General features: G+C 36.7%; 1 protein-coding gene across 2 annotated transcripts in view; it reads left to right on the top strand.

Annotated features, from left to right (window-relative positions):
* RNGTT (RNA guanylyltransferase and 5'-phosphatase) overlaps positions 1 to 13914 on the top strand; it is a 308710-nt gene that overhangs the window by 77177 nt on the left and 217619 nt on the right. For both annotated transcript variants that reach the window (XM_087865314.1, XM_045807080.2), the window contains exon 9: positions 5684 to 5819. In XM_087865314.1, coding sequence (XP_087721440.1) covers positions 5684 to 5819 — 136 coding nt within the window. The remainder of the gene's footprint in view (positions 1 to 5683; positions 5820 to 13914) is intronic.

Genomic DNA, 13914 nt, shown 5'->3' with positions numbered 1-13914 from the left:
CCCACTCTCTTCTAGGCATAGCCACATAATACCCTTTCTCCAAGCTCCTAGCTTCTCGTAACACACTTCTTCCATTTTGTTCCCCTAGCCCTAGCCCTGTGGTGGTAGTACTTCCTGCAGTTATTAATCTCTTGATTCCCTTAGCGTTCCTTTTTACCCTTTCAGCGTTTCAGTATCTATGTAACCAGGTTCCTGTACTAAATCAGTGCTTGAATTACCCATATGGTTTCTGTTTGTCTCATTCCAGGGGTTTTTCATTTTCTAGTAATAAAGTAAAAAAAAAAGATTTTCATCAATTCCTAAGTTTGGAACTACTTCTCTAGTCTCAAGCCCTGCCATTCCCCCCCCCCACCTCTTTCTTAGCGGTGGGTAGGGGCAGAGGGAGAGAGTTTTTAAGCAGGCTCCACACCCAGCACAGAGCCCCACTCGGGGCTTGATCTCACGACCTGAGATCATGACCTGACCCCAAATCAAGAGTCAGATGCTTAACCAACTGAGCCACCCAATGCCCCATCTCTTTTTCTCTTGATGCTTCAGTATCTGAAGTTTTTTTAGTTGCCAGAACATGCAGATTCAGTTCGTCTCAAATATGTTGCGCCTGGTAGACTGTACCAAGTTCTGATTGTCAGCACCCCCACCTACCTTTCCTTCAGCCTCCCATCCCATAGCAGTTCCTTGGTTAACTCCTGCATGATGCAGGCCAGAGACAGTACACTATAGAGGTTGTAGAGATACGCCGTTGCCTAGGTTTTAATATCAGCTTTGTTATTTTGCTGGCTTTATGACCTGAAGCAAGTTAATACGTGTTTCAGTTTCCTCATCTGGAAAATGGGGATAATAATTTTACCTACATGGTAGGGTTACTGTGAGGCTTAAATGTGTTAATGTAAAGTACTCTGAACAGTGCTCTGTGTATAGTCATTGTTCAGTAAGTGATAATAAGCTGCTGTTATTATCAACTACATGAGAATCCCTCTGGGATACCTTTCTCGATCTCCACACTCTGACAGGTTTCACCTTTTATATGTTCCTGTAGAGTCATGTACTTCTCCTTTTCAATATTTGTGCTTGAGGTGATTTGTTTAGTGTCTTGCCACATATCATGGTATATGGGATAGTTGCCTTTTTTTTTTTTTTTCTTTTCTTTTCTTTTTTTTTTTTTTTTTAGCATCTGGCTGCTTTCAGAGACTTTGGAGTGATGTGGAATATTTTTACATCCCTTCTCTTGTTAACATGAAAAAGGTCCTTATTTTTCATAGATATCACATAACAAAAGAACACATGATTTCGAATGACTGGTGTTGAAACCAAAAAATCATATCCCACAAACTTTTGTTCCAAAGCCTGAAAATTTATATGTGCAGAAGAATCCTTGAATACCAACTGCTAAATAATTTCTCTGGTATCTCTGCATATGCAAGCTGTGTTTCCCACGAGCAGCCCTTTATACTGAATTCTATCTTCTAAAGCCTTTTTTTCCTTGGTCTTTTAAGTCTGTTTACAATAGGGGCGCCTGGGTGGCTCAATTGGTTGAGTCTGCCTTCAGCTCAGGTCATGATCCCAGGGTCCTAGGATTGAGCCCCACATTGGGCTCCCTGTTCCCTGGGGAGCAGTGGGGAGTTGTCTTCTCTCTCTCCCTCTACCCTTAGCCCCTGCTCGTGCCCACACACTCTCCCTCTAAAATAAATAAAATCTTTAAAAAAAATCTGTTTACAATAAGTGTACATAGACAGTATTTTCTTTTAATATTCTACTTGAAGTAAAAAGAAAGGTCTGATAGTAAGATATACATATATATGTATATATGTGTGTGTGTGTGTCTGTGTGTTAAAGTGTGAATAGGAAATAAACAGTTATGACAGGAAAAACAAATATGCCACACCCTGGAATTGAATATTTATTCAGTTTCAACATTATATTTAATTCTGAACTGCTAAGCAGCCATAAAAAGGGAAATATGATTTTTGTCATATGAGCAGAAGAGGCAAACCATTTCTTTTTTCTGAATTTTAAAATGTATTAGCATAATTCAGCCATTCTCAAATTATGAATGTAGAGCACCAATTCTGCTAAATACTAACAGGTATCAGGATTAAGTTTAAAGATAATGGGCTAAATAAGAAAAACAGACTTCTCTTTCTTTTTTTTGCTTTTGTTAAAAGTTTTTAATTTTAATTCCAATGTAGTTGTTTGTTTTGTTTAAGTTCCACATATGAATGAAATCATTTTTGTCTTTCTCTGACTGACTTATTTTACTTAGCATTATATACTGTCTAGCTCCATCCAAATTGTTACAGATGACAAGATTTCATTCTTTTTTTATGGCCGAGTATTATTCCATTGTGTGTGTGTGTGTGTGTGTGTGTGTGTGTGTCCCATTTTCTTTATCCATTCATGTTTCAGTGGACTCTTGGGCTGCCTCCATAATTTGGCTGTTGTAACTAATGCTTCAGTAAACATTGGGGTGCATGCATCCTTTAGGCTTAGGGTTTTGTATTCTTTGGGTAAATACCCAGTAGTGCCATTACTGGCTTGTAGAGTAGTTCTCTTTTTAATTTTTTGTGGAACTTCTGTGCTGTTTTCCAGAGTGGTTGCACAGTTTGCATTCCCACCAACAGCACAAGAGGGTTCCCCTTTCCCATCTTTGCCAACACCTGTTGTTTCTTGTGTTGTTGATTTTAGGCATTCTGACAGGTGTGAGGTGGTATCTCATTGTGGTTTTGATTTGCATTTTTCTGACGATGAGTGATACTGAGCATCTTTCTGTGTGTCTGTTGGCATCCATATGTCTTCTTTGGAGAAATGTCTGTTCAAGTCTTCTGCCCATTTTTAAATTGGATTATTTATTTTTTGTGTGTTTTGTAAGTTCTTTATATATTTTGGACACTAACCCTTTATCAGATATGTCATTTGCAAATATCTTCTCCCATTCAGTACGTTGTCTTTTAGTTTTGTTGATCATTTCCTTCACTGTGTGGAAGCTTTTTATTTTGATGTAGTCATAGTAGTTTATTTTTGCTTTTTTCCCTTGCCTCAGGAGACATATCTAGACAAATGTTGCCCATGTCAGAGAAATTGCTGCCTGTGCTCTCTTCTAGGATTTTGATGGCTTCCTGTTTTGCATTTAGGTCTTTCATCGATTTTGAATATATTTTTCTCTATGGTGTAAGAAAGTGATCCAGTTTCATTCTTTTGCATGTAGCTGCCCAGTTTTCCCAACACCTTTGTTGAAGAGACTGTCTTTCACCCATTGCATATTCTTGTCTCTTTTGTTAAAGATTAATTGACCGTATAATTGTGGTTTTGTTTCTGGGTTTTCTAGTCTATTCCATTGATCTAAGTGTCTGTTTTTGTGCCAGTACCACACTGGTTTGATTACTACAGCTCTGTACTATGACTTGAAGTCTGGAATTGTGATCCGTTCAGGTTTGTTTTTCTTTTTCAAGATTGTTTTGGCTATTTGGGGTCTTTTGTGGTTCCATACAAGTTTTAGGATTATTCATTGTAGTTCTCTGAAAAATGGTGTTGATAGGCATGGTATTAAATCTGTAGATTACTTCTTTCATCAGTGTTTTAGAGTACACATATCAGTTCCAGTAGTTTTAGGTGGAGTCTTTTGGGTTTTCTACGTAGAGTATCATGCCATCTGCAGGTAGCGAAAATTTTACTTACTAATTTGTTTACTTACTAATTTTATTCCTTTTTATTGTCGTAAAGAGACTTCTTATATGTTTTCTCATAACCTTAAATATTCCTAATATGTAGCTTGACTTTCTAAGAGAAAGATAGAGTGTTTCCCTAATTCATTTTGCCACGAAATACTTTTTAAAGTAAATATTAAGCTTTGCAAAGTGGTGGCCTAAGTACTCGAGCAACATGATGGATTATGTCTTCAATACCATTTTTGCAGAAGATATCAGAATTGCTTTTTATTTGACCTTTCCTTATGTTGATTTAAATTTTCTTTGAAACACAATCCGGGGGAAGGCTAACTTCTTCCAAGAATTCTAGACTCTCCCTATCCACCAGGAGTTGCTGCTTCTGAAAAGCATGTGCAGGAATGCTTTGGGAGCTAAGTATTTCTGTTGTCTGCCAGCTTGCTGAACTGGCAGTTGGTCTAGGAGTCTCTCAAGGCACAGTCATTCTAGACTGAGGCTGATTTTATTTTTCCTAGTGTAACCTGACTCTCCAGGACCCACACCTCCGAGGGCTATCCCTGTTTCAATATGTAGTAAGGGCCTGAGCTCCCCACCTTATCTCCAGGGCCCTGCTGGGACTAATTATTTTGAAAACACTAGTAACAGCATGCTTCCAATTTAGTCCCCAGATGTAAGCTCTTTTGGTCTTCTTTGCTGCTCTTCAACCTGTTTGTCACACACTTCGTGTACCTTAATCAGCTCTCCCATTTCTCCTCTCCTCTTCTACACATGTCTGTACGCTCTTTAGAACACTTGTTTATGGGAAACAAATTATCCTCTGTTACATAAACCTCTGCTATGTTAACTTCCATCTCTTCATGTTTCATTTAATGTCTTTTCTACCCCCCTGGCCTTGACTTAGTTGAGGTACGTCTTTCAGTTGTTGCTTTTTTCTGAAATACCTTGTGGGCATGGGGTTGGGCAAGACCAGTCAACATTCTCCTCCATTTTCAGTGGTACATCCAGACTATTATTCCTCCACTCTTTCAATTAACAGCAAGCAAGAACAACTGAATAAAATAAAATTCTGTTCTTTTGGGTCTTATGCCTTTTAACTTTCTTACTTATTGCTGTCAGTTTTCTCTCATTTGAAGATATTGGTACCTGGATATCATCTTCATTTTCACCCCCAATCTTGCCATTATTCATTTGTAGCATAGCCTATCCACCTTGAATCCGTTTGGAATTTATTTTTATATATAGCGTGAAGTACAGCTCCGTTCTTGGTGATCCACTCATGGGGAAGCAGTGATGGTAATATGACCATTTGAGGGAATGATGCATTTTAAAGTATAACCCCCCCCCCAATTGATTGGCTCTAAGAAGATGAGGGCTGATAAAAATTCTCAGGAATGTTTAAAATGTTTTGTGTTTAATGCTTAATATGTTTAAAAAAATTTTTAATTTTATAGGAATGAATGAGAATTGTACTTGAAATGGTTATATCTGGCTGTATCATAATCTTGATTCAATGAAAGGGGTTAGCTATTTTGCTAACTGTAGTGTAGTAGAAAAAGCATTGGATAGTTTAAGGTTCAGCCATTTGCAAATCAGTTACTTTCTCTTTTTTCCTACTGCAAAGTAGAAAGAGTAATAACTTATTCATAAAGTTGTTGGGCTAATAAAATGCAATAATTGCATATAAGTGTATGTGTGTTTTGTAAACTTCGATGTTTAAGATCTAATAAAAATTAGAGAGCTATTCTCTCCTAAGGGGGGGTCATAAGGTTGCACTTCAATATCACATTGTCTCCATAAAAAACTTTGATTTCTCTATACCCTGTGTATTTTTATGGGGAAAAAAAATCTTTTAAAAAAGTATTTGTTATTTGTGGTACTTTAATCTGAATGATAATTGTTGGGGTTGGGGGACTCCAGTGAACGTTATTCTGTGCAGCTAAGGAAAAATAACTTATAACTTATTTCTTATGATCCTATACTTGAATTATACTGCTAATATTATCTTTATAATGTTTCATTTACAGGTATATGATGTTGATTGATGGCACAAATGAAGTTTTTATGATTGATAGAGATAATTCAGTGTTTCATGTTTCAAATCTGGAATTTCCATTTCGTAAAGATCTCCGTATACATTTATCAAATACTCTCTTGGATGGGGTAAGTCATATGTTTGTTTGTTTAAATTAGACACTGCTATTTTTCTTTTTCTTACAAGTAAATATGGTTTTCCTTTTTAGAGTGGAGAGGGACAGAGGGAGAGGGAGACAAAAAAATCTTAAGCAGGATCCATGTCAAGCGTGGAGCCTGAAGTGGGGCTCAGTCTTACAAGATCATGACTGAAATCAGGAGTTGGACACTTAACTGACTAAAGGCGCCCCTAAATGTGTATTTTTATTAATTAAATAGGAAACTTATAATCTAGTTTTTTAAATATCTTTTTGAGGTATAATTGACTTATAAAGAAGGTAATCCAGTTTTTTATTAGGATGTTAAATTTTATTTATCTCTTACCTTCACTTACTCTCACTTGATCATTGTCTTGGCTATGAGAATAAGTGAACAAAATTAAATCTTAATTTTTTTTTGCTCCTTGTGATTGAAAAAATAATTCTTGTTGAAAAGACTTAATTTTATTATTTTACTTGTCAGTTGAATTTTAATTAGGTGATACAACGTGTCACACTTTCCCTTGGCTCTTTAGCTTACAAACTAATAGTTCTTGTTTGAAGAGAGTCATGCCTTTGAAAGCAACCATTGTACTTTTACATTTGAATTTTAAAAGCTGAAAAGAATTTTCCCTTTTTTTTTTTTTTAAAGATTTTATTTATTTATTTGGCAGAGATAGAGACAACAAGAGAGGGAACGGAAGCAGCGGGAGTGGGAAGGGAGAAGCAGGCTTCCCGCTGATCAGGGAGCCTGATGTGGGGCTCAATTCCAGGACCCTGGGATCACGCTTAACAACTGAGCCACCCAGGCACCCCTGAATTTTCCCATTTCAGAAAATACATTTAATAATCATAAAATTACTTGATTAAAAATATTTTAACTTTCTCCTATATAAACAGCTTCTTCTTCCCAATTCTGAAAATATCTGTTCATTGTAAATAAAAATTAAAATAATATAGAATATTAGGAAAAAGCTGATAAAAATCACTAGACCTACTATTGGAATAACTTCTGTTACCATTTTGATGAACTTTATTCCAGACTATTCTCCGTGACAGAGTTCAATCTTATGTCTGTTCCTGTGGAATGTAACATTCATATTAGGAATAGCAACTCAGAACATAGATTCTTTAGTGTAGTTGGGTTCCTTTATAGTCCAGTAAGATTCTGAATAATCATGGGACCTCTGCCTTGGTTGAAAATGAGTGCTCTGGTGGAATATGTATACTCATGTATAGTTAATTTTTTTGTATGAAAAGAACCAAATGGTACATGTGTTTTGTGACTTGTCTTTTTCCTCTACGTAGCAATTTGATTTGGATGTCTTTCTCACATAAATGTCTGAATGGTATACCATTGTATATGTAAACATCATAATTTGGGATATCCAAACTATCTCGACTGTGAAAATTGTAGTGGATGCTCTTTAAAAATATGACCCATCTCAATAACCCAACCTCAACCTAATGAATTAGACTCTCCCATTGATCAGAGTCATCTGTGCTTAGTAAGTACCCAGGTGATTTTAATCAGGCAAGTTTAAGAAATAGTTCTGTAATTTATTTAACCAGTCCTCTCTTGGTGGATATTTTCATTTTTTTTGTAGTTTTTTTTTTTTTTAAATTGGAAGACACTTGAATGCATGTCCTTATACTTTTTTCTTTCACAATTGTGCAATTTTTTAAAACATTTTTTAAAATTTTAATTCAGTTAATTAACGTATAATGTACTATTGATTTCAGAGGTATAGGTCTCTGATTCATCAGTCTTATATAATACCCAGGCTCATCACATCACATGCCCTCCTTAATGTCCATCACCCAGTTATCCCATCCCTCTGCCCCTCCCCCAGCAACCTGTAGTTTGTTTCCTATGATTAAGAGTCTCCTATGGTTTGCCTTCCTCTCTGATTTTCTTATTTTTTCCTCTCTTCCCCTATGGTCATCTGTTTTGTTTCTTAAATTCCACATATCAGTGAGATCATATGATAATTGTCGTTCTCTGATTGACTTATTTCACTTAGCATAATACCATATAGTTCCATCCACATCATTCCACATGGCAAGATTTCATTTTTTGATGGCTGAATAATATTCCACTGTATGTGCATGCATGTGTGTGTGTGTGTGTGTGTGTGTGTGTGTGTGTGTATGCCATCTTCTTTATCCATTCATCTGTTGATGGACATCTGCATTCTTTCCATAGTTTGGCTATTGGGCATGTTGCTACTATAAACATTGGGGTAGAGGTGCCCCTTCTGATAACTACATTTGTATCTTTGGGGTAAATACCCAGTAGTGCAATTGCTGGGTTTTAGGGTAGCTCTATTTTCAACTTTATGAAGAACCTCCATACTGTTTTCCAAAGTGGCTGCATCAGCTTGCATTCCCACCAACAGTGTAAGAGAGTTCCCTCTTCTCCACATCCTCACCAACATCTGTCATTTCCTGACTTGTTAATTTTAGCCATTCTGACTGGTGTGAGGTGGTATCTCATTGTGGTTTTGATTTGTATTTCCCTGATGCCAAGGGATGTCGAGCACTTTTTCATGTGTCTGTTGGCCATTTGGATGTTTCCTTTGGAGAAGTGTCTGTTCATGTCTTCTGCCCATTTCTTGATTGGATTATTTGTTCTTTGGGTGTTGAGTTTAATAAGTTCTTTGTAGATTTTGGATACTAGCCCTTTGTCTGATATGTCATTTGCAAATATCTTCTCCCATTCTATCGGTTGTCTTGTGGTTTTGTCGACTGTTTCCTTTGCTGTGCTAAAGCTTTTTATCTTGATGAAGTCCCAATAGTTCATTTTTGCCTTTGTTTCCCATGTCTAGCAAGAAGTTGCTGTGGCCAAGGTCACAGAGGTTGCTGCCTGTGTTCTCCTCTAGGATTTTGATAGATTCCTGTCTCGCATTTAGGTCCTTCATCCATTTTGAGTCTATTTTTGTATATGGTGTGAGAAAGTGGTCCAGTTTCACTCTTCCACATGTGGCTGTCCAGTTTTCCCAACACTGGATATTTTTTTTTTTTTCCGTTGGATATTTTTTTTCCGTTGGATATTCTTTCCTGCTTTGTTGAAGATTAGTTGACCACAGAATTGAGGGTCCATTTCTGGGCTCTCTATTCTGTTCTGTTCATCTGTGTGTCTGTTTTTGTGCCCATACCATACTGTCTTGATGATTACAGCTTTGTAATAGAGCTTGAAATCTGGAATTGTGATGCCACCAGGTTTGGTTTTTTTTTTTTCAACGTTCCCCTGGCTATTTGGGGTCTTTTCTGGTTCCATACAAATTTTAGGATTATTTGTTCCAGCTCTGTGAAAAAAGTTGATGATAGTTTGGTAGGGATTGCACTGAATGTGTAGATTGCTCTAGGTAGCATAGCCATTTTAACAATATTTGTTCTTCCAATCCATGAGCATGGAACGTTTTTCCATTTCTTTGTGTCTTCCTCCATTTCTTTCATGAGTATTCTATAGTTTTCTGAGTACAGATCCTTTGCTTCTTTGGTTAGGTTTATTCCTAGGTATCCTATGGTTTTTGGATGCAATTGTAAATGGGATGGATTCCTTAATTTCTCTTTCTTCTGTCTCATTGTTAGTGTATAGAAACACAAGTGATTTCTGTGCATTGATTTTATATCCTGCCACTTTGCTGAATTACTGTATGAGTTCTAGCAATTTTGGGATGGAGTCCTTTGGGTTTTCCACATAGAGTATCGTGTCATCTGCAAAGAGTGAGAGTTTGACTTCTTTGCCAATTTGGATGCCTTTTATTTCTTTGTGTTGTCTGATTGCTGAGGCTAGGGCTTCTAGTACTATGTTGAACAGCAGTGGTGATAGTGGACATCCCTACTGTGTTCCTGACCTTAAGGGAAAAGCTCTCAGTTTTTCCCCATTGAGAATGCTATTCTCTGTGGGCTTTTGATAGATGGCTTTTATGATATTGAGTTATGTTCCATCTATCCCTATACTGTGAAGAGTTTTAATCAAGAAAAGATGCTGTATTTTGTCAAATGCTTTTTCTGCATGTATTGAGAGGTTCATATGGTTTTGCCTCTTCTTTTGTTAGTGTAATCTGTCATGTTGACTGATTTATGAATGTTGAACCATCCTTGCATCCCAGGTATAAACCCCACCAGGTCGTGGTGAATAGTCCTTTTAATGCACTGTTGGATCCTATTGGCTAGTATTTTGGTGAGAAATTTTGCATCCATGTTCATCAGGGATATTGGTCTGTAATTCTTTTTTTTTTTTTTTAAGATTTTATTTATTTATTTGACAGAGACAGAGACAGCCAGCGAGAGAGGGAACACAGTCAGGGGGAGTGGGAGAGGAAGAAGCAGGCTCATAGTGGAGGAGCCTGATGTGGGGCTTGATCCCATAATGCTGGGACCACGCCCTGAGCCGAAGGCAGATGCTTAACTGCTGTGCCACCCAGGCGCCCCTGTAATTCTCCTTTTTGATGGGAATCTTCATGTGGTTTTGGGATCAAGGCAATGCTGGCCTCATAGAAAGAGTTTGCTCTTCCTATTAATGGAAGTTTTCCTTCCATTTAAATTTTTTGAAACAGCTTCAGAAGAATAGGTATACATTCTTTAAATGTTTAGTAGAATTCCCATGTGAAGGCATGTGGCCCTGGGCTCTTGTTTGTTGGGAGATTTTTGATTACTGTTTCAATGTCCTTACTGGTTATGGGTCTGTTCAGGTTTTCTGTTTCTTCCTGGTTCAGTTTTGGTAGTTTATACCTCTATAGGCATGCATCCATTTCTTCCAGATTGCCTAATTTGTCGGCATATAGCTGCTCACAATATGTTCTTATAATTGTTTGTATTTCTTCGGTGTTGGTTGTGGTCTCTCCTCTTTCATTCATGATTTTATTAATTTGGGTCCTTTCTATTTTGTTTTTGTTTAGTTTGTCCACGTGTGTATCAATCTTATTAATTCTTTCAGAGAACAAGCCCCCAGTGTCATTGATCTGTTCTATTGTTCTTTTGGTTTCTGTTTCATTGATTTCTGCTCTAATCTTTATTGTTTCTCTTCTTCTGCTGGGGTTAGGCTTTATTTGGTGTTCTTTCTCCAGGTCCTTTAGGTGTAAGGTTAGGTTGTGTGTTTGAGACCTTTCTTGTTTCTTGAGACAGGCTTGTAGTGCTACATACTTCCCTCTTAGGACCGCCTTTGCTGCATTCCCGAGGTTTTGAATAGTTGTGTCTTCATTTTCATTTGTTTCCATGAATTTTCTTAATTCTTCTTTAATTTCCTGTTCATTCTTTAGTAGGATGCTCTTTAGCCTCCATGTATTTGAGTTCTTTCCAACCTTCCTCTTGTGATTTAATTCCAGTTTCAAAGCATGGTGGTCTGAAAATATGTAGGGAATGATCCCAATCGTTTGGTACGAATTGAGACTGGATTTGTGACCCAGGATATGATCTATTCTGGAAAGTGTTCCATGTGCACTCAAGAAGATTGTGTATTCTGTTGCTTTTGGGTGGAATGTTTTGAATATATCTGTGATGTCCATCTGGTTCAGTGTGTCATTCAAACCCTTATTTCCCTGTTGATCTTCTGCTTAGATGATCTGTCCATTGCAGTGAGGGGAGTATTAATGTTCCCTAAGAAATCAATAAACTCTTGTATTATTATCCATGTGTTTCTTTGATTTTGTTATTAATTGGCTTATATAGTTGGCTGCTCCCATGTTAGGGACATCAGTGTTTACAATTGTTAGATCTTCTTGTTGGATAGACCCTTTAATTATGATATCGTGTCCTTCCTCATCTCTTATTCCAGTCTTTGGTTTAAAATCTAATTTGTGTGATAGAAGGATTGCCACCTCAGCTTTCTTTTGATGTTCATTAGCATAATAAATGCTTTTGCACCCCTTCACTTTCAATCTGGAGGTGTCTTTGGGTCTAAAATTGTTGTTGCAGATAGCATATTGATGGGTCTTGGTTTTTTTATCCAGTCTGATGCCCTTTGTCTTTTGATTAGGACATTTAGCACATTCTGTGTAACTACTGAAGATAGGAATTTAGTGCCATTGTATTACCTGTAAAATGACTGTTAGTATATATTGTTTCTGTTTTTTTTCTGGTCTGTGTTACTTTTGTGCTCTCTCTGTTCTTAGAGGACCCTTCCAATATTTCTTGTAAGGCCAGTTTGGTGATCACAAATGCTTTTAGTTTCTGTTTGTCCTGGAAGCTTTTTATGATACTCCTTCTATTTTGAATGGGATCCCAGCGGGATAAAGTATTCTTGGCTGCATATTTTTCTCATTTAGCACCCTGAATATATCATGCCAGCCCTTTCTGGCCTACCAGGTCTCTGTGGGTAGGTCTGCTGCCAATCTAATGTTTCTTCCTTGTAGGTTATAGACCTCTTGTCCCGAGCTGCTTTCAGGATTTTCTCTTTGTCTCTGGGATTTCTAAGTTTCACTATTATATGTCAGGGCATTGACCTATTTTTATTGATTTTTGAGGGGGGTTCTCTGTGCCTCCTGGATTTTGATGCCTGTTTCATTCCCCAGATTTGGGAAGTTCTCCGCTATAATTTGTTCCAGTGTACCTTCTGCCCCCCATCTCTTTCCCCTTCTTCTGGGATCCCAATTATTCTAATATTGTTTTGCTTTATGTTATCACCTGTCTCTGGAATTCTCTTCTTGTGATCCAGTAGTTGTGTATCTCTCTTTTTCTCAGCTTCTTTATTCTCCATCGTTAGGTCTTCTGTATCACTAATTCTCTCTTCTGCCTCATTTATCCTAGCAGTTAGAGCCTCCATTTTTGATTGAATCTCATTTTAATAGCCTTTTTGATTTTGACTTGATTAGATTTTAGTTGTTTTATTTCTCTGGAAAGGGATTCTCTAGTGTCTTCTGTGCTTTTTTCAAGCCCAGCTCCTATATTTATAATCGTTATTCTGAACTCCTGTTCTGACATCTTACTAATGTCCATTTTGATTAGGTCCCTGGCAGTCAGTACTGCATCTTGTTCTCTTTTTTTGAGTTGAGTTTTTCCACCTTGTCATTCTGTCCAGTGAAGAATAGCTGAACGAGAGAACAAAATACTAAAATGGCAACAACGACCCCAGAGAAGTATACACTAAAGAAATCAGAAGAGACCTGAAACTGGGAGGGGAAAAATAAAGGAAAAAAAAGAGAATCTAATCAGACAGGTGAGCAGAATAGAGCAATACACTGGATTCCATGTGTATTTTGGTCTGTTTTTTCGAAAACTAGATCCCAAAATTGTAAAGAAAGAGAAACTTATATGTGTACAAGAATAAAATTAAATACAATGAAAGGATGGAATGTAATTATAAACATGGAAATTAAAAGACAAGAAAAAAACGAAAGAGAAAAAAAACCAAACAACAGCAAAATGGAAGGGATATAAACAGACATGTGGAGAGAACAGAGCAATAAGCTGTCTCCTGTGTGTATTTTGGTCAGTTTGTTAGAAGAAACTGCATCTCAAAATTGTAAAGAAAGAAAAACTTCCTATATATAGAAAAATAAAATTAAGTAAATTGAAAGAATAGAATGTAAGTGTAAAGATGGAAATAAACACTTTAACAAGACAAAAAAAAATAAAAAACAACAAAAAGGAGAGTATGATCAGATGGGTGAATAGAACAGTGCCATACATTATATTTTTGGTGTATTTTGTTCTGTTAGTACCCCAAAATTATAAAGAAAGAAAATCTTATATATAAGATATATATATATATATATATATATATATATATATATATGTATGCAATATCTAGGTGAGATCTTATATATATATATACATATAAATATATGCAATATGGAGGTGAGATATATATATATATGCAAAAATGAGATAAAGTACAATGAAGGGATAGATTGTAAATGAAAAAATGAAAATTAAAAAAGATTTCAAAAAGGAGTTGATATAATAAGAAACTGGTTATAAAGGACAGAAAAAAAATTAAAGTTGAAAGAGCCATGAATTCTATGTGCCGTATTCTCCTAGCGCTGGAGTTTTGCAGTTCTCATTCATTGATGGTAAACTTGGTCTTGGCTGGCTGTTCTCACTGATCTTCTGGGGGAGGGGCCTGTTCCGTTCATTCTCAA

Source organism: Ursus americanus, chromosome 11 (assembly GCF_024610735.1).
Source record: "Ursus americanus isolate L20-20 chromosome 11, mUrsAme1.1.p, whole genome shotgun sequence".
NCBI lineage: Eukaryota > Metazoa > Chordata > Mammalia > Carnivora > Ursidae > Ursus > Ursus americanus.
The sequence above is the reverse complement of the archived record's forward strand: the minus strand, read 5'-3'. Positions and strand labels throughout refer to the sequence as shown.